Source organism: Chamaea fasciata, unplaced genomic scaffold (assembly GCF_029207755.1).
Source record: "Chamaea fasciata isolate MVZ Bird 193981 ecotype frontalis unplaced genomic scaffold, bChaFas1.0.hap1 SCAF_7, whole genome shotgun sequence".
Classification (NCBI taxonomy): domain Eukaryota; kingdom Metazoa; phylum Chordata; class Aves; order Passeriformes; family Sylviidae; genus Chamaea; species Chamaea fasciata.
The window spans coordinates 9967313-9985316 of NW_027094092.1; the positions used below are offsets into that span (position 1 = coordinate 9967313).

The window sequence follows — 18004 nt, forward strand, 5'->3', positions numbered from 1 at the left end:
AGGTACAAACAGGGATTATTTTTTAGGTTTTCTGGAGAAAGAAAATCTAGAAGTTGGATAATACAACATAGCAGCAATCAACACAGTCATTAAATCTGTGATATCCTTCAGTGACATGCACAATGACATGGCAGCAGACTGTATGCCTGCAGTGGCATCTTCCTTCTTCCATCTGCATGAACAATTACACCACGACCACGGACTCCTAATTGGCAATGACTTCTTTCCTAAATAACTAAATAACTTAAATAATGCAAATTTAGTAGCCAAACGCATCCGACTTTTTCAGAACCACTAAGACATACCATTTTGTAGATGAGAGATCACAATCTTGCCATCTACTCCACGGAAGTTTCTCTGGTAACTAAGCTAAATATTTCCAAAACAATTCTCTCTAAATATGGGTAGTACAATTTATTGGCGGTGTTTTCAAATTAAGACAAAATAAGCACCAGTGCAACAGTCAGATACTGTTGTACACAACACAGGGGATTTAATATGGAAAAATAGAGTGTGTATATCAGTAACAGTAAAATAGGAATGATACTGCTGTGATTCATCAACCTAACATTTCTGACCAGCATTTACAATGGGCTTGATGCTAAAACCCTCAGACCTTTCTTTGGAAAGTGCCTCTGAAACACTCTGAAGTATGCTTTTTATAAATTGCACAGCATTTTAAAAAAAACACAATACCCTTACAAGGCCTTAAGGCACAAAACTTCCAGTTACTGTAAAATCCAGTTTACACATCTAAAACCATATCAAGAGGAACAAAATTAGCAAAACATTTAGAAGTTTTCACTGATCCCACATTTGTGAGTGGGACATCTCGATTTTCAGCAGTTTTTTAAAAAATTGGTACTTTAATGAAAACCACCTGCAGTGCTCATGTTCTCTGAAGAATCAGCTTCTAGAAAGGCACCACCTGCCACCAAAAAAGCTCATGAAGCTTTGCACTGGTGTGTAAGTGGCTTGAAACATGCTAACCCAGCATGAGAACATGGTCTGGTATCTTCACATGGTGCCTTCTGGACTATGCTCTAGACACAGCCTCTTCTCCAGAATAATCAGTCAAATAAGCCACTAAATTCTGTACTATGTAGTACAAAAAGGACCCACTTCAATGGGATTAAGATCAACTCCCTGAAATACTCCCAGAACCAAGAGAATTGGTTTTCAAGTGACACAATCTCTCTCATTCTCCCTCCACCCATACATTGTTCTTCCTTGTAGGCTGAAAATTCTGCAGAGGGACCAAGATCTACAGAAGAGAGGCGCCAAAACACTTGGCATTGGTCCAGGTTGTGGATCTAAACTCTAAATTCTGCTGGAAGAATACAACTTCCCTCCCTCACAGGTGATGCCAGGTAGCCTGCCCAATAAAATGGTGAGGGTTACCTTGGTACTTCAGATAAACCACCCAGAGAAGCAAAGTGATCACCATCAGATTCTCAAGATACTCAGACCTGGTGCAGCATTCAAGACTAAACCTTACCAGGGTTATTATCAGAAAGCACTTTTGTACCTGAATGCAGCTGAAGGTCTTTCAAGATCAAAGTCCTTCTAGCTGCTGACATATCACCTGGCAGCTGTCCATCCATCCTGTTCCCCCTCCCTTGGCAGGGAGGAACAGCAGGAAAAGGAACGAACAGTGCCCTTGATACAACACATCTGGAAAAATCTCCCTCTGGATACAGTCTCCCATTCCAAATGACCACCCTGAATGGCAAAGCCCTGCATGCTTTTGTGGGCAGAGGGATCAAAGCTGGATCTATATGAACAACAAAAAATGAGTGTGTTTATTCAAGATAATAGATAGTGAAAAAAAGCCTCACTGGTTCACACCTTAAAAGGTGCTGGTGATCTGCTCAGACTGCCAGCCAAAGGAGGTTACTGAGAATACAAAGCTTAAGATTTCTCCTGCTGCTGAAATAATTAAAAATGTAAAATTATCAGACATCCCCTTAGCCAAAATCACTCCCTGTTTAAGTATAACAAGCTAGCATCAAGACCCTTTTGTCATCAGACTACAAATAATAAGGTTTGTTCCACATCCTTGTAAGGGTTAAAATCACCATAGTGTTGCCCTTACCACTGCAAGCTCTGGCAGATCTCTGTGAGCATAATCTGTTACAAGATGAGAAAGTATTTCTGAATAACAACCACTTTTTCAGCAATGTAGATTTCCCTGCAGAAACCACGGCATGTGTGAGGGAAAGGGCAGCAGATAATGCGATTTTGCTGACGTTTCATGATCACAAGGACAGACTCAGGCACAAGTGAGAGAGAGCACTCGATTCTCTTGTAAGGGCAAGATGTGATGCACAGGTTGGTCTGCCTGCTGCCACTACCCTGCATGGATGCTTGGCTGTCTCCTTTTCCTGCTCCCAGTCCCTCAGGACCTGCTCCAGTCAGATCTGTCTGGCCTGAGCAGCCCAATACGTCACCCTGTCTACCAGCAAGGAAAGTGCAGCATATCCTGAAATCAGGGCACGCGGTCAAACATGCCCAATCAGTAGGCACACTTGTCTGAAGGGAACAGGGTTACCAGGCCACAGATTTCAGAATCTAGGTGGTAGGGATGATCCATTATTCCTCGAAGAAGGGAAAAAAAAAAAAAGAAAAAAAGAAAAAAAAAAAAAAAAAAAAAAAAAAAAAAAGGTGAGTCTCTGTCACCGTTTCCCTCTCTCAGCATAATGGTATCACCTTCCACCGGGCTCAGAAGATATTGGCAGAACCAGCGTGTAACGTACATGGCTGTTGCCAAAACACATCACAGGGCTGTACAGCCATCTCAGTAGCACAGCAATCAATTGTGCCTGCTGCAGCAGCCCATCTGCCCTACTCCCTCCGTAGCACAGGAACACCCACGCTGTGCCCACGCTGCAGCGGAGCTTACCCGGGCACGGCAGTGCAGGGCAGCCCCAGCCACGCTGACAGCCTCACCCTGCCCACAGAAATTAAACCAGCTGAGGAACAGGCATCTCTCCTCCCTCTGCAGCAAGCAGCATATATAAAAATACATTAGAAGACTGACACAGATTAAAAGGAAGCCTAAAATATGTGTGTTGATGATGTGCTGCATCTATGATGTCATGCACGTACAGCACTATACAGGCAATTCCAGTTAAGTGTTCATTTCCTACATAATCTGTTTAATTTAGCTGCACTGAATGACACGCATCTTGTAATCTAGCATCAAGCACTGCCTCCCATTCACTCCCCACACAGCTACAAGCACAGAACGCTCACACAACCAGTGCTCTGGTACAGTACATGACCGAACACAAAACACATTCATGACGAGCAGCAATCCTCCCCCAGCCCAGGCACACGAGCCAGCCCCTTACACTTAGCACCTACAGAGAGCACACAAAGAACACACACCACAAACAACATCTCTACCATATCCCTCCTGTAAATCCCCCCCAAGTTCAAGCAGAGGCGACGGGGAAAGCAGCCCAGGCAAGCAGCACACACAGCCCCATCCCTTCAGCACCCCACCATCAGCTCCATCGTGCTGACAGAATTACACATGCCACTGTGTGGAATATAAAACAACTGCAGACAGATGTTGGCACACACACACACATGCACATCCCTTGCCCAGAAAACCTGCTGCACACTCTCAACATAGAAGGAAATTCTCACGTACACCTCCCCAGCATTTGGTGCCTGCTAACCTGTGTGTCAAATCCATTTTCTACCGAGCTACTCTTCCTCGCTGGGAGGCCATCTCCGGCGTTTTCTTGTCCATTGGAAGATTTGAGAGGAATCTGGCTGGAATACAATGGCTTCGTCACCTCCACCTTGTTCCCAAACTTCAGGTAACAGGGCTGTGGGATGGTCCTGGCCGTTGGGACATGCAGGATTGGAGCAGCGCTGTGTACGGGTTTAGGTAGTCCCGATTTCATTTTGGAGGCTACCAGGATGGCTGGCATTTTCTCTTTCTGCTTTCCTAACACGTTTCTGTCAGCAGCAGCAATAGCAGAGACAGCAGGCAGGGAGAGAGAAAATGACACGTTGGGGAAGCTGTTCTACTCCAAAGCAGCCTAGTTACTGCAGAGATCTTCAAAATCAGCTTAGAATTTAAAATCAACAATAAAACCAATTAAAAAAAAATTAAGGAAAAAGGGAAAGGAAAAAAGAAAAAAAAAAAAAAAAACCCACCACTTTCAGTCTAAAATATCTCCCAGCTTTATGCCAGCCTTCCACCTGTTTCCTCTAATTTTATTTTCAGTTCTTTACCACTGTCCTCTTTTCCTATTTCTGCTATGTAACTTGCTCCTTCCTTTTTCTATCTGACTCCTGCAATTTTCTTGCCTGGAAATGAGAGACTTTCACTCCATTATCTTGTCACTGCATCTCCAAAGTGAGGCAGCCTTTGAAAAAAAAAAAAAAAAAGGAACCTGCTGCTGCATATGCTTCCCGTTCCGTACGCACTAGAGTGAGCGAGCAGGATTTCCAGCTTAAGATGTCTTTCTTCAGTCTTAGCCAAGAAGCAGATGTAGCTCAGTGTGTTAATGACTGATGCCCTTGGATACAAGCCTTAGAGAATCAAGCTTCTTAAGCCTAAATAGCTGTGAACAGGACAACGATGCCGGAGCAGAAGGAGAAACGTCCGTCCACCGACAGCGATTTTTTAAATCAAAACATGTCAGTGGCCACAAGATTTCCCGGCTCCCCCAGTGCTGAGCATAAAAAACCGGGAGGTGGGTGGGGAAAAGGAAAAAAAAAAAAAAAAAAAAAAATTTGAAAATAAAAGCGATTCAGCTGCGAGAGGGAAGGGAAGGCAGCCGGCGGCTCGTGTTCCCTCCCGCAGTGGAGCGGGCTCCCGCCCGGCGCGTCCCGGGGGGGCCGGCGGCTGCCCGGCACCGAGCGGGCAGGGCGGGCCCTGCATTGGTCCTGCCCGCTCCCAGCAGGAACAAAAAAAAAAAAAAAAAAATTTAAATAAATAAATAACCAAGAAATCGCTCCCTCTCTCCGCAAGGGGAGGAGCGGCCTCGGCTCCCGCGGCGGCGGGCAGGGAGAGCCACGGGGTGGAGGGGTCTGGATGGATGGATGGATGGATGGATGGATGGATGGATGGATGGATGGATGGATGGATGGATGGATGGATGGATGGATGGATGGATGGATGGATGGATGGATGGATGGATGGATGGATGCTCCGGGGACGCGGCACGGAGCCAGCCGCGGACCGGTTTGCTTTTTGAAATTTGAAAAAAAAAAAAAAATTCAAATCAAAACACCTGGAGGTGACTCATTGTTCGTGGCTGTTCGGGAAAAACTCCCGCTGCCAGCAACAACAGGAATTTGAATAAGCACAGTGAGTAATCCGGCCCTATTACAGCAACACTTGGCTTTGGGGAGGCTTTCGGTGTCGCGGGTTGCTCCTCACGCTGCTCGGTGGATGCCAGGATCTGCTACAACCCCCGGACCCGGCATTCCTGTTCATCCTGACACATTTCAGAGCTGCACATGTTCCTCTTCCTGCGCACACCTGCACCATCCTGGACAGTGGGAGATGATCAGTGTGCAACCCAAGGCACCAAGCGATGCCTTCAGCCTGCATGGGGGGCTCAGCACCAGGACATGCAGTGCCACAGTGCCCTGTTTTCCGGTGGTCTGTAAAGGCAGGAAAAGGCTTTGACTTATCCCTTGCTACAAGGAAGACATTGAGGGGCTGGAGTGAGTCCAGAGAAGGGAATGAAGCTGGGAATGGAGCACAAGTCTCACGAGAAGCGGTTGAGGGAGCTGGGAAAGGGGCTCAGCCTGGAGAAAAGGATGCTCAGGGAGGACCCTCTGGCACAACTCCCTGGGAGGAGAGTGTAGTCAGGTGGGAGCTGGGCTCTGCTCGCAAGCCACAAGTGACAAAAGGAGAGGAAACGGCCTCAAGTTGTGCCAGGGGAGGTTCAGATCGGATACCAGAAAAAATCTCTTCACTTAAAGGATTGTCAGGCATTGGAACAGGCTGCTGAGGGAAGCGTTCACAAAACACGTGGATGTGGCAGTTGGGGACATGGTTTAGTGGTAATATGGCAGTGCTGGGTTATCAGTTGGATTTGATGATCCAGGAGGTCTTTTCCAACCTTAACAATTCTATGATTATAGGAGGGTGCCTCAGAATAATATTCACAAGACCAACACATGACATGAAAGCAAAAGGTGCATTTAAATCAAATCTTCATCACAGTTCCAGTTAGTTGCTTTATTTCCCTAGTAGGGCCGCTTCCTTCAGCTCCTTATTCCCACCTCATCCACTCCCCAAATACTGAACCCCTAAACCACTGCCTGGGTGGCAAAGACAAGAGTGATGCCAGCAAGGAGAGAGTGGTTTGGGTTGGAAGGGATCTTAAGGATTAAAAGTTCCAACCCCCACTGCCATGGGCAGGGACACCTTCCACTAGTCCAGGTTCCTCAAAGCCCCATCCTACCCAGCCTTGGACATTTGCAAGGATGGGGCATCCAGAGAAGCAAATAACCTACACTTCAAATATCTGAAATACACATTGAGTGAAGCGACTCAGCAGGACAGAGGACGGCCAGCCCCACTGCCCCTGCCCCATCCAGGCTGTGAGCAGTGCTTGGGGACGGAAGGCTCAATCCTGCTCAGTCACTCATAGCAAGGGGAGCTGGGACCTGCCTATTTAACACTCCGTCTTTTGAGGAAGTTTTAAATGTACAAACCTCAGGTTTTTAGATCTGAGACTTTCAGACAGAAAAATGAGGCTTTTCTTGGATTGTATTGTAAGTGTCTCCAAGGTGAAGACACCATTACTGGATCCTTCTGGCAGAGGTCATCTTCAATGACTTACCCAAGGTTACACAGTGTCTAAGTGGCAGAACTAAAAACTGAAGTCAGAAATTGTGCCCTACTTATTATCAACTACAATTCTTCCTCAATGTTGCAATGTAAAATGTAATTCAAGTTCCTGCAGTACACATAAAGCTCACATGTTGACTTTTGGCTGTTGCTGGCATTCTTCAGCACATCTGCTTTCACATGTACCAGTTCTGCAGGCTGTTCTGTGGTAACTACAAAAGGGTAAATTTCATGGCAGTTTAAGTAACTGCTTCCACCTCAGTCTCTTTATCCATCGATTTCAGATGGGAAAGCACACACCCCTCTTCATCCATCTCACTGAGATCCCACCAAGACAAATCTTCTAATGTTCTGTCATAGCCATACACAAACAATGTCAGCCTAAACACAGCTATATAGAACATTTCAAAACCCTACAATTCGATAAAGAATGTAAAGTTACCATCTGAGAGGACTGGTAGTCCTTGGAGCAGAAATGTGTCAAATGCTCCAACACCGTTTCCATCATTCCATGCTGAGGACTCAGCCCTGCTGGCTAAGAGAAGGTTGGGCTCCAGTATGAACATCTTGAAAAAGATCCAGACCTGAAAACCAGGCTAATTTTAGGTCTGTAATAAAATATAGTAAGGTTTAAAAGCTATTAGAAGATCTAACTGACAGCTTTATGTTCTGTTCTTCACTTACAAGTTTTATGAGGTTCAGGCCACCAATCCCTGTTGCACCCAACTTGCCAGTTTTTGTTGTTCTGTTTTCATTTTGGAAAGCTGGCTAGGGTACAGGATACCAAACCAGCCACAAAGTTGATTTTACCAAAAGGATTCCTTTCACTGCTCTCTTAACAATCAAAGGAATCTGATTCTTTGATGATGTGGACTGAATATTCCACACTTCCTCTGGACACTTTAAGGAATCTTACTGATTTCTCAGTGTGCAGTCCTACTGAGGATGATTTCTTCTGAATACACCCAGCCTATGATCCTGACAGCTATTTTGCCAACTCAGTGAAATGGATGCACTCTTCATCAAAGCTTAATGTGAATTCCTGATAACACATTTGAGGACTGAGCTAGAATTACTGCTGCCCTCGTGGATTCGGTTTGCATCTAAGAATTCTTTGTCATCTAAAACCTGGGGGCGTTTTTATTTTATACATATTTTGCTTCATATATCTAAACAGCACAGCATAATGGCACAGAAATGTAAGCATCTGTAACCAGTGGCAGTGGAGTCACACCATGAGATCATAAATTACATCACATTACAGACTTTATCTGCAAAGACTGGCAACATCAGTTTTGGTCTATCTTTGGAAGTGACTAGTTTTTGGGTTGTTTGGATTTTTGGTTTTGTTTTGGGTTTGGGTTGTTTTTGTTGTTATTGTTTAATAAATTAATTTTTATCTGGTTTTAAGGCTAGGATTTTTAAAATAAACTACTTCTCTTGGATAGTCAAAGGGATCTGGGAACCTGTCCCTTATCTTCTTTGAAAAGCCCAACTGGTTTTCCCTTCCCTGTTTTGAATCACCCAAATTTCTGTGTCTAAGCTAGGAGTAAGTAACTTTAAAAAGAAGGCAAATTATCTAAACAAGAAGCAAGAGCTTCATTCCTTCCCAGAAATGTTGGGTAAGCCTCTGACTAGGAGAAATTCCCTCGCAGTTTTAAGCCTGACGAGTATCTTTGCCTGAAAAACCACAACATCCCCTCCTTATCTGCCTGTAGTCCAGGGAACATCCACCCACTCCCCAAATGGGGGAATACAGAAGGAAAAATGCTATAAACAAGCACTTTACTTCCCTGTTAGAAAAAACCCCAAAACCCACAATAAAACCACAATAAACCCTACTGGTTTGGCTTACACAGCTGATTTTGAAGCTCAGAGAGTGTCACTACTTTGGACCCAAGCTGTGGCTGCTCAGCACCATGGAGTGTCAACTCAAGTGCCAAGACTCTGGTGTTGAGAACCGGCTTAATACTCTCAAAATTTCAGTGAGCAGACTCATGTGAACTCAAGAACTTAACACATCCGAGGAAATTATTTGAATGCCCTGTAGTTCAAGAGCTTGTAGGCAAGTCAGCACATTGCCCAAAACAAAGCCAGTAAACAGAACAAAAGCCCAGGGTTGACTGCTCTTGAACAGATGATCTTTTATGAATGAGATGAATGTTTCTGGAACAGTAATACCATTGAAGCTGCCTCCACAGCTCACACATTATCAATTAACAACAAAACAGGCCCTCTGTACCCAAGCGGAAAGAAAATGCCTGTATGGACTGCATGTGGGTTTTGCAAGTAAAATTAAAAGCTTGATGAAATGTAGCAAAAGATCAGAGAATCAGACCTTCCTTTCAACTTGTGGTTAATATTCATCCTCAACGAAGCCAAATGTTACATTAGCCTAAATGGAAAAACCGTGTAGAATTATGCTGTCAATTAGAACACCTCATTAGCTGGTCTGGTGATTCAGAACTACTGATGGAACTGAACTCAAGGCTTGAAAATACCTTGATCAACGCCATCCTCGGCTTTTAGGCATTAAGGATGTACCTGCAGTCTCCCAGAAAAATCATTTCAAGGTGAATTCCAAATCATTCGAGGTGAATATCCCTAAAATGTCACCACACAGTGTCAGAATCAGGGTTTAACTGTTCTCTCAAACCCATTCTCACCAAGCTTTACAGCTGTCCTATAGACCTGTGGGCATGTTCAGCCTTGGCACAGCTCCATCAACTTAAGTGAAGTTATGACAGGAATAAATATGGATCTATTTTTGGTACTGCGGGCATTTTGCACATTCACATCCATCTTTTGTCCCTGATCAGTATCAAATGTGGAAAAGCCTGATCCCATCTGCACATTCACGTTACCATTCTATGAATGAACCCATAAAGGTGTAGAGGAGTAAAGGTGTAAACTTCATAATTTTTTGTTGTGTTCCCCCAAGGGGAACAGTAGAGATTAGAAAGAGGAATGTGGATAGAAGCATTATATAATTTGGCATCCTCTCACCACAGCAATTATAATCTGTACATGTGAGTTCTTTATATAGAGCAGTGAGAAGAGGAGGAAACCTTGGTTCTGTTCCCAGTTCTTTTGACAGAAATCTTGTCTGCATTACACTAATTCTGATCTAAAATTCCGTTTGTAATCCCCTGACACGCTTCTAATTCACACTGGGTTTAATTCCACTTCATTTTGTAATGGTGTAAAATTTTTAAAAATATACAAGCCAAGTTCCACCTGGACAAGAACATCTGTTCCACTCATTTTCATTAAAAATACACAGGAAATGTCACTGGCCACACTAGTGATACAAGCAGATGCTCTTGCATGGTGACAGAAAACGACACCATTTAAAATTAGAATCTCCTGAACAATGCTCACATTTAATCTCGTTTCTGTACCAGAGTGCTTAATGGTTTTGTAATGTAAGCCTGCAGTAGTGCTTCACTCAACAGCTTCCTAAGTTTCTATTGTCACAGCAAATGCACACTCACAGCTCTGAATTCATTACTCTCCCATTGCTTTTGGATTTGTAGCCATACCAGTTTCTCACAATCCAATAAAAACTGGGCTCAGCTGTCTTGAGACACACACTGATAGGGGTTCTGTGGTGGGCTTTGGGAAGGTCCACCTCTCTGACTTTGCACGTGAAGTTCATTCCTCACACTTAAACTCATCAGGAGGAGGACTGAAAGGGATGAGGAATGCAAGAGCTTATTTGAATTAATGCTTTCTGTGGTGGTGTAAGATTTAGATGCTTACTGTTTGTCTGTGCTGTGGTCACGGCAGTGACCACTGTGTAAAGCAAATACACATGAATAATCTTTATGATCCTAACAGAGGAGCTCTGTCAGGCCAGCCTATAGCTCACTTTGACTTGCACATCTCCGTGTGACTGTAACAATGGACATCATCTCTCCATGCCACTAACAGCACCTGGAATAAATACTGCAATGCCATTTTGGAAGGAGACTTGCAGATCACGTCTTCCCGACAGAGATGCGCATCTGGGTATTCTTAATCTATTTGTGTGTCCTTTGTTTCTGCAAGGTTAATAGTACTAGCTCCTATATTATTTTATGCCTGACTTGACATTGCCTATGGCTTTGTGTGTTTGGAAAAGCAAAGGAAACATCTGTGACTAATGAGCGTATCACAGAAGAAAGGTGATGACGATGATGATAATATAAATACCACAAACTACTCTTGACTTTAAGAACCATCACATTAAGATGAAACATGATGCAGAGGACTTTAAAAAAAATGCTCTCTTCCCTCTGCTGCTATTCTCTCTACTCTCTCAAGAAGTGGCATGTTAAAAATAGCCCCCACTTTCAAGGTAACAACCTCGCATCATCAGGTAGTCACCTTCTGTAACCTTGCTGGCACGTTTCAAATGCACCTGCTCCATCATCTGGAAGAGTTGTCAGAGCCTAAAGGTAGAAACCATCTGAGAAGCAGATGGAAAGAAAAGGCTGTATTTCAAAGCCTTTTTACAACTGGATCTGCTTAAGCATTCCAACCCAGCCTCAGCTGCCATCAGTCTCTCCCACATCAGCAGTTCTGAACAAACACAAATTGGCCAGATTATCATTAAGCAACTTCAGCTCTTTTGTAAAGAGCAAAGTATCACTACTCAAACTAAGTGGCGAGGACCAGATTTCTGCTTGCCCTAAATCAATGTAGTTTCTCTACAGCCAGCATCAGAATTTGCCTTCCAAATTCAAAGTATTTATCCAAATCTTCTTTACAGAACGATCCAATCCTATCATACGCTCACATTATCTCCATTCCCCTGAGCATTTCCTATCAATTTGTATTAAAAAAATCCTCTTGCCTACTGAGCCCAAGCATCCTGTTCAGCTGGTACTGCACAGTGCAGTTCTGGAGCCACGGAATAAGTGTTTGTGGTGCTCACCAACTGCCAGCTGATATCAGGGAATGATTAATATCATCCTACACTTTCAGGTTTTGCCAAGTACACTTCACAACCCAAGCCTCCAGGCAGCCACTCTTCCCTAGAACAAAAAAAAAAAAAACAAAAAAAAAAAAAAAAACCCCGAGCATTTCCACAGGGCAACTTTTCAGGAGCAGTTCTCTGCTGGAATTCACCTGCAATGTACCACATAATGGCACTAATTGCAATATTACTAACACCAGCTATTTCTGAACATGTTACCAGAAAAAAAATAACATACAAACCTAGATTGTTCACAGTGGTATCAAAGGAAACACAGAAAGTGCTTAACATAATGCCCTGAAATGAACGTTGCCTACCTCTACAGCTCCTTTAAAGAAAGATTTGTCCTGAGTCGGTGTTTATGGAAAATAAAAACACATCCTAGTCAGCTAAATTTTGAGGTAATGGTTCTACTGAAATTCTTAAATCAAAAAGTTCAGTGAAATTTCTTCAGAATTACAGAGACATAAGTCAACCATCAATCCAACAGCCATGATCATTCCTGAGAGTCAACATCCCCAAAATCAACCTCCATCCCCACTGCGATGATCTAGTGAGGGAATTTGATGAGGATTCCCTGACCAATAAACTGTGAGGGTGGAAAAAAAACCAGCAAAAAAGTAATAATTAATTTTATTTTTAAAAACCACATGTCCATTTGAGGGAGAGGTTTACTTGCACCTGCCAAATATCACACTCAGTTTTAAACCAGAGAGCTTAAATGACTGCTTTGTGAGGAAATGTACAGGAAACAGTTATTCCTGAATCTATCTATTAACCTAGCACAGAATAATCAAATTTAAAGTGCTGCAGGGCCACTGTGCAGCCTCATGCATGGCAGGATCAAACTTCCCTTGTCGAATTTCTTTGTATTTCCTTTGTTCTCCCATTCTCCCATCAGCAAACTGGTAACTAACCCTCCTGTGCATTATAACACTGACTTTTTCAAGCATTTTTAATATCCACCACCCAAAACTGACATAAAAACCTACTCATGAATGCTGTCCTAATATTTTGTTTCCCACCAAATCAAAGGAGGTTCCCACTGTAATGATCAATGACTTGTTTGTTGCCTTAAACAGCTTTGATATTTCAACATTTAATCAATTTTTTTTTTAAGGCGACAGGTTTCCTGCCACCCTGAGTTCTACCCATGATGCTGTACTGAACTCAATGGTTTACAGCTACAGTAGGAAGTCCTGACAGCCTTGCATTTACTTGACACACTCCATCATATGATTTTTAATAACACTACCCTCGCTGTCTGGAATATTTTGGGAAGGTATCAGTGTCAAAACACCCCATGGCCATATCGAAGATCTGGCTGATGTTTATCACTGGACAACAAACAACACACTGAAGACAACGGCACTGAGAGAGAAATTTTCTGAATTGCGTATTTCCTCTTGAAATTTTAGCAGCAAGGACACTGCAAGGCACAACCTTTTTTTTTTTTCAGATAAATGGCACAGCAGATGATGGAACGATTTTCTGTGTTTTGAGACATAATCACCTCCTGCACCAGAATTAACATGAGCTTTGTTTATTCCAGCGGTAAAACAACCTGTATTCAAGCTTGCCCAGATTCCACTGTAAAAGCAGGTGTAGTCAATCACTACTGTCACAACATTGGTACATTACTGGCTGTTGGCAAGTGGGTCAGCTCGTCACAGGCAAAGCACTTCTCAGCTGCTCTCTTTCCTCCCATGCCTGTTGGCACATGGAACAACGCCGCTACAGCTGCTGAATTTCAAAAGGCATCCATCTGTTTAACTTCCTAAAATGACTTTAAAGAGCAGGATACAACAAACACATCTGCTACCCTCAGCACGTTAAAAAAGATCATCTGGAAATTAACTGGGAAATTATAAATCTTTTTAGATGGGGACCCACAGTGAAGTTCCAATCACGTATAACATCTGTTCCGCCTTCAATTACAGCTCAAAGCTTTGCACCTCTGGCTTTCTGAAGAATCAAGGCAAACTTTATTTGTAACCAGCTCTATACCTCCTTATCTCACTGCTAGAGTTTGTTAAGGATCACATCACTGGGCATCCATCCATTCAATTTTGTCACTCCTGAAAGGGCCTGACTGGATAAAGCATTGTGGTCCAATCTCATTGCTGACCCTGCTCTGATGAGGTTAGATTGAAGACCTCCTGAAGGCCCTTTCAACCTGAATTAGCCCAACTATTCCCAAATAGAAGAGAAAAAATTAAAAATGCCATTAGTATCTACTAGAAGAACTCAAAGTGGAAACCAGCTATGAACAATAACCTGGTCCACCACAAGAAAACGCTTAGGCAGGAGGGCCAGCAGAAGATACCAGCAGTTCAGATTTTAGGAGGAAAACGTTCGCACATGTTTTAAGTGTGATCACCCTTTCAGTTCTTCTCTCACATCTCTCACAAACACAAACGTGTTATCACTTTGAATTATGTGAACAGATGCTGACATCTAGGATTTGCAATTTACATTAACCTAGCCTGCATTAACAGCGACTTCGACACCAAATGCAAACCACAGTGCGTGTTTTCACCCTGAGGTACAACATATGGGTAACCCACAGCACCAGGACATCTCAATAAGTTCCTTGGCTACCTGCTGCATTCTCAGCAGACTCTTCAGACATCCCAATTCCATCTGCAGAGTGCAGGCAGAGCTGGTGTGACACAACCCAGGAGAGACGTGCATCTTCCACAGGTCTGTGGGCTCCAGAAAGGCTGGCAGGAAGCCGTGAGAGATCCCACACAAGGAGCTGCCATATCCACTGGGGAAGTGAGAGGAATTTAGAAGGACACAGAAGAGAAGCAGCCCTAGGGAATTTGTTAACACCCAGCTGGGAACCAGGTGAGGTGTGCTGTCCAAGGGCTTGTGAACTACAGGCCAAGGCAGACCTTCAGTAACAGGAGTTAGTGTTTGACACTCAGTATTAGAGCAAAACCTCTCAAGTGCAGCACTTCGCAGCAGTGCTAGCTTTGTTCTGCATGTATACAAATGAGAAACCAGTTTTTCTGTGCTGTAAATAGCTTGTGCAATTAATAGCAGTTAGCTGTTCCTGTCTTTTTCCAATTACAGACTCAGGAAAAAAGGGCATATTAAGTTACCTCATGCAATTCTGGACCACCTACTGTTAGAAGTGCAATTTGAGGATGAGCTGCTACTGCTAATTATCAAAATTAAAACCTGAAATAGCAGTGTTCACTTTTAAAACTGAGATGATTTTCTATTGCAGGCATAACTTTCCACTGCTCTCCCCTGCCAACAGTTAACACTTTTGTCTGAGATTTCTGGACTGAAACTTTGAACACAGAAATGGCATCATTCAGAAAACCTTTCAAAACATTTTGGGTCACCATTTTGGGTCTTTCAAAACAAAGGCATTTATTTACCCTTGGCTAATTACCTTTTAGCCTCTGCACAGACACAAAATATTTGTGTTTCTATTTTCTCTTTTCATTTACGTTTTCAGACAGCTGCAGCCATTTCCAAAATCATCATCGTGTTTCCACCATGATGTTAGGAAAAACATTTCTCCTGGACAGTACTGCTGTTAGTACAACAATAAAAAATTACAGCTGTGTATGCATATGCATGTGCACACACACATGTACTGTGAGCTGAATAGAAATGTGGTGATGTCTAATTTGACCTGAGAAAACCAGAACAGCACGTCAACATAAACAGGAAAAGTTCGACACTATTTGCAGCACAGCATCACCAACTCCAATCTCTCTTACCCTGTGCTGAACAAGCACTTCCAATTCAAAGGAATAATTAGCATGCTGTAAAAAAATCAGAGCAGCAGCAAATACCAAAGCTTTAACTTGGCATTAGCAAAGATCAAGGAGAATTCATCACTGTAAGCCCACCATGAGCACTTACTGCCCAAACACACTGGGACAGGCAGGACTGTGCCTACACCACCCATGCTGATCATAGAAAGTTCAAACTTCACTAGGAAATAATTAAATAGCACGTATCATTCTTCTAAACATCGTTATCAACTTTTTAAAACCCACTGAGAGACTCCTCACTCCAATACCTCATTCTCAGCTGCTGATAATTTTGTCCAATTTTTAACACTCTCGTATGAAGCACAAAGTGCCAGTGCCCACCTCAGGCTGGAAATTTTGTCATGCCTTAGCCAAAATGCCAGAACCAAGGTAGAACCATATGTCATCACTCAGCCACGTCCAGAAAGCACCAGTGACCTTTGCTTCAACAGCTCAGGCACTCCAGAGCTTGGAACAAGGAACTCGTGACTGGGCAAGGTAGTTAGGGAATTAAGTTTAACATGTTTTTTCTGAAAACATACACAACACAGCTGATTTTAAAATCACTTCTTCTTACTTCATGCTCCATAAGAATGCTTAAATTCAGCAGCTGAGGTCTGCTGAGTCTGTGCTCCTGAGCACTGCACTGCTCCCATGAGTGAGGGACCAGGCCCACCACTGAAGTGAGCACTCCAGTCCAAGGGGACCAGAAAGAACAAAAGGAGGATTCTAAGCAGCAGGGAGGATAACAAGGCTCAAAGAGAAAACCTGTATGTGGGGCTGAGAGCATGGATTATGGAAGGACATGAAAATGGCAACTGGTTTTGAAGAGGAAGGTGTGAAGAGCATAGCCAATGACGGGAACAGGACTGGGATGAACACCCAGATGTGAAGAGAGAGATCATTAGGACATGGAAGTCCTGAACCTGTAAAACACTACACAGCGTATACCCCAAAATCAGGTTCACATTTCATGCATGAAGTCAGTAAAATACTAATTTTAACTTTCCCAGTGTTTCAGGCCTATATTTACATAACAGAGATTAAATTGCCACCAAACCTCATCCAGAGATGAGGGTTCCAACAATCCCAACACGGGCACAGCAGCAACTGCAAGGTCATCTCTGCACAGTGATGCTGGGATGAGTCCCACACAGCTCTCTCTCCCCAGGGAAGGAGCAGGCACAAGGCCAGCTCTCCTTGCCATCATCTGAAGAGAGTGAGAGCACATTCTCAGCGCAGCCAGGATCACCCACCCTCAGTGCTGGAATTCTCATGCACTGGGAATTTTAGACTTTCTGGGCTGACAGGCACTGACCCTCAAGAAAACACTGCCTTTCACCTGAGGCTGTGGAGAAGGCTTCCAAAATCCAATGACAGCACTGGGATTATGGGTGTGTAGTTTGAATAGAAGTGGGTGATATCACAGGGTGGAAAACTTAAGTTTAAGGTTTTAGAAAATATTAGTATGTATACAAAGCAAGATGGAGGGTTTAGAGCAGAGGCCAGTCCTTCTTTTTCACCTTCTTCTTCATGGGTTTGGGGTATTTTGTAATTGGATAGAAAAGTCCGCATTGCGGGCCACGGGTGGTTGGTTATTGAGTTAAAAGTAAAAATAATTGAGGTGTCATTTCTTAACTGGACAGTTTATCCTTAAAAGGCCTTGAAAAGAGAGAGATGGGGGCCATTTTTAGTTTGTTAGCTGGAAGTGCTGTAGAACTCATGTTTTGTGAGACTGTAATGTATATAAGAATTAATAAACATCTGAGTCCGAACAAGAAATATCGTCTCGTGCATTTAATCCCATCAATTTAATTCTGGCAAAAAGAAGATAAAACACGACACTTCTACACAGCTCCCGTCCCTCTGCTGGCAGCCTGGCCTGTGATGTCACCTGCAGATGGGTCACCAAGCCTCTGACCCAGTCCCCAGGACAGCCAGGCCCACTGCACATGACAGCCTGGCACCCCGTCGGGCTCCCTGGATAGGGAGCAGGCAGGGGGGACAAACAGCAGATGGCTTTTGCTATCTCAAACACGATTTAACCGCGGCGGTCGTGACGCCGCCAATGTGCTCCACACCACCTCCAGTGCCCAGCTGCAAGGTGAGCAAGCTGCTCTCCCCCAAGGGCAGCCCTCATGGCTGGCCAGGAAGTGTTTGAAGTGCAGTCAGGACACAAGCCACGCTCACTCAACTTGAACTTCCTCACAGGAACAGAGCACGGCACATCTCACCCGTTCAGGCAAAAAGGAAGAGCGCTGGTGCTGTAGGAGAGCCATGACCCTGGAAGTCAAGGATGTGGGACGGGCGCCCAGTGCCACTGCTAAGCTCCCCTGCAAATGTAGGCGAGCTGGCCTGACAGCTTGGCAAATGCCTCAAATCAGGCTGCCCAAAATAGAAACAAGTAAAATTAGTTGCTGCTTTGGAAATGTGTTTTAT

The 18004-nt window shown here is 43.8% G+C and overlaps 1 protein-coding gene across 3 annotated transcripts in view; it reads right to left on the reverse strand.

Annotated features, from left to right (window-relative positions):
- NAV2 (neuron navigator 2) overlaps positions 1-18004 on the reverse strand; it is a 387234-nt gene that overhangs the window by 204770 nt on the left and 164460 nt on the right. The window contains exons 1-2 of one of the 3 annotated variants that reach the window (XM_066187504.1): positions 4174-4634; positions 3687-3972 (exon numbers count right to left, since the gene is read on the reverse strand). The exons of 1 other annotated variant lie outside the window; for it this stretch is intronic. In XM_066187504.1, the coding sequence (XP_066043601.1) occupies positions 3687-3944 (258 nt within the window). In that variant the 5' untranslated portion in view covers positions 3945-3972; positions 4174-4634. Of the gene's footprint in view, positions 1-3686; positions 4068-4173; positions 4635-18004 lie in introns of those variants that run through there. One more of the 3 variants, XM_066187505.1, reaches the window with a different exon arrangement.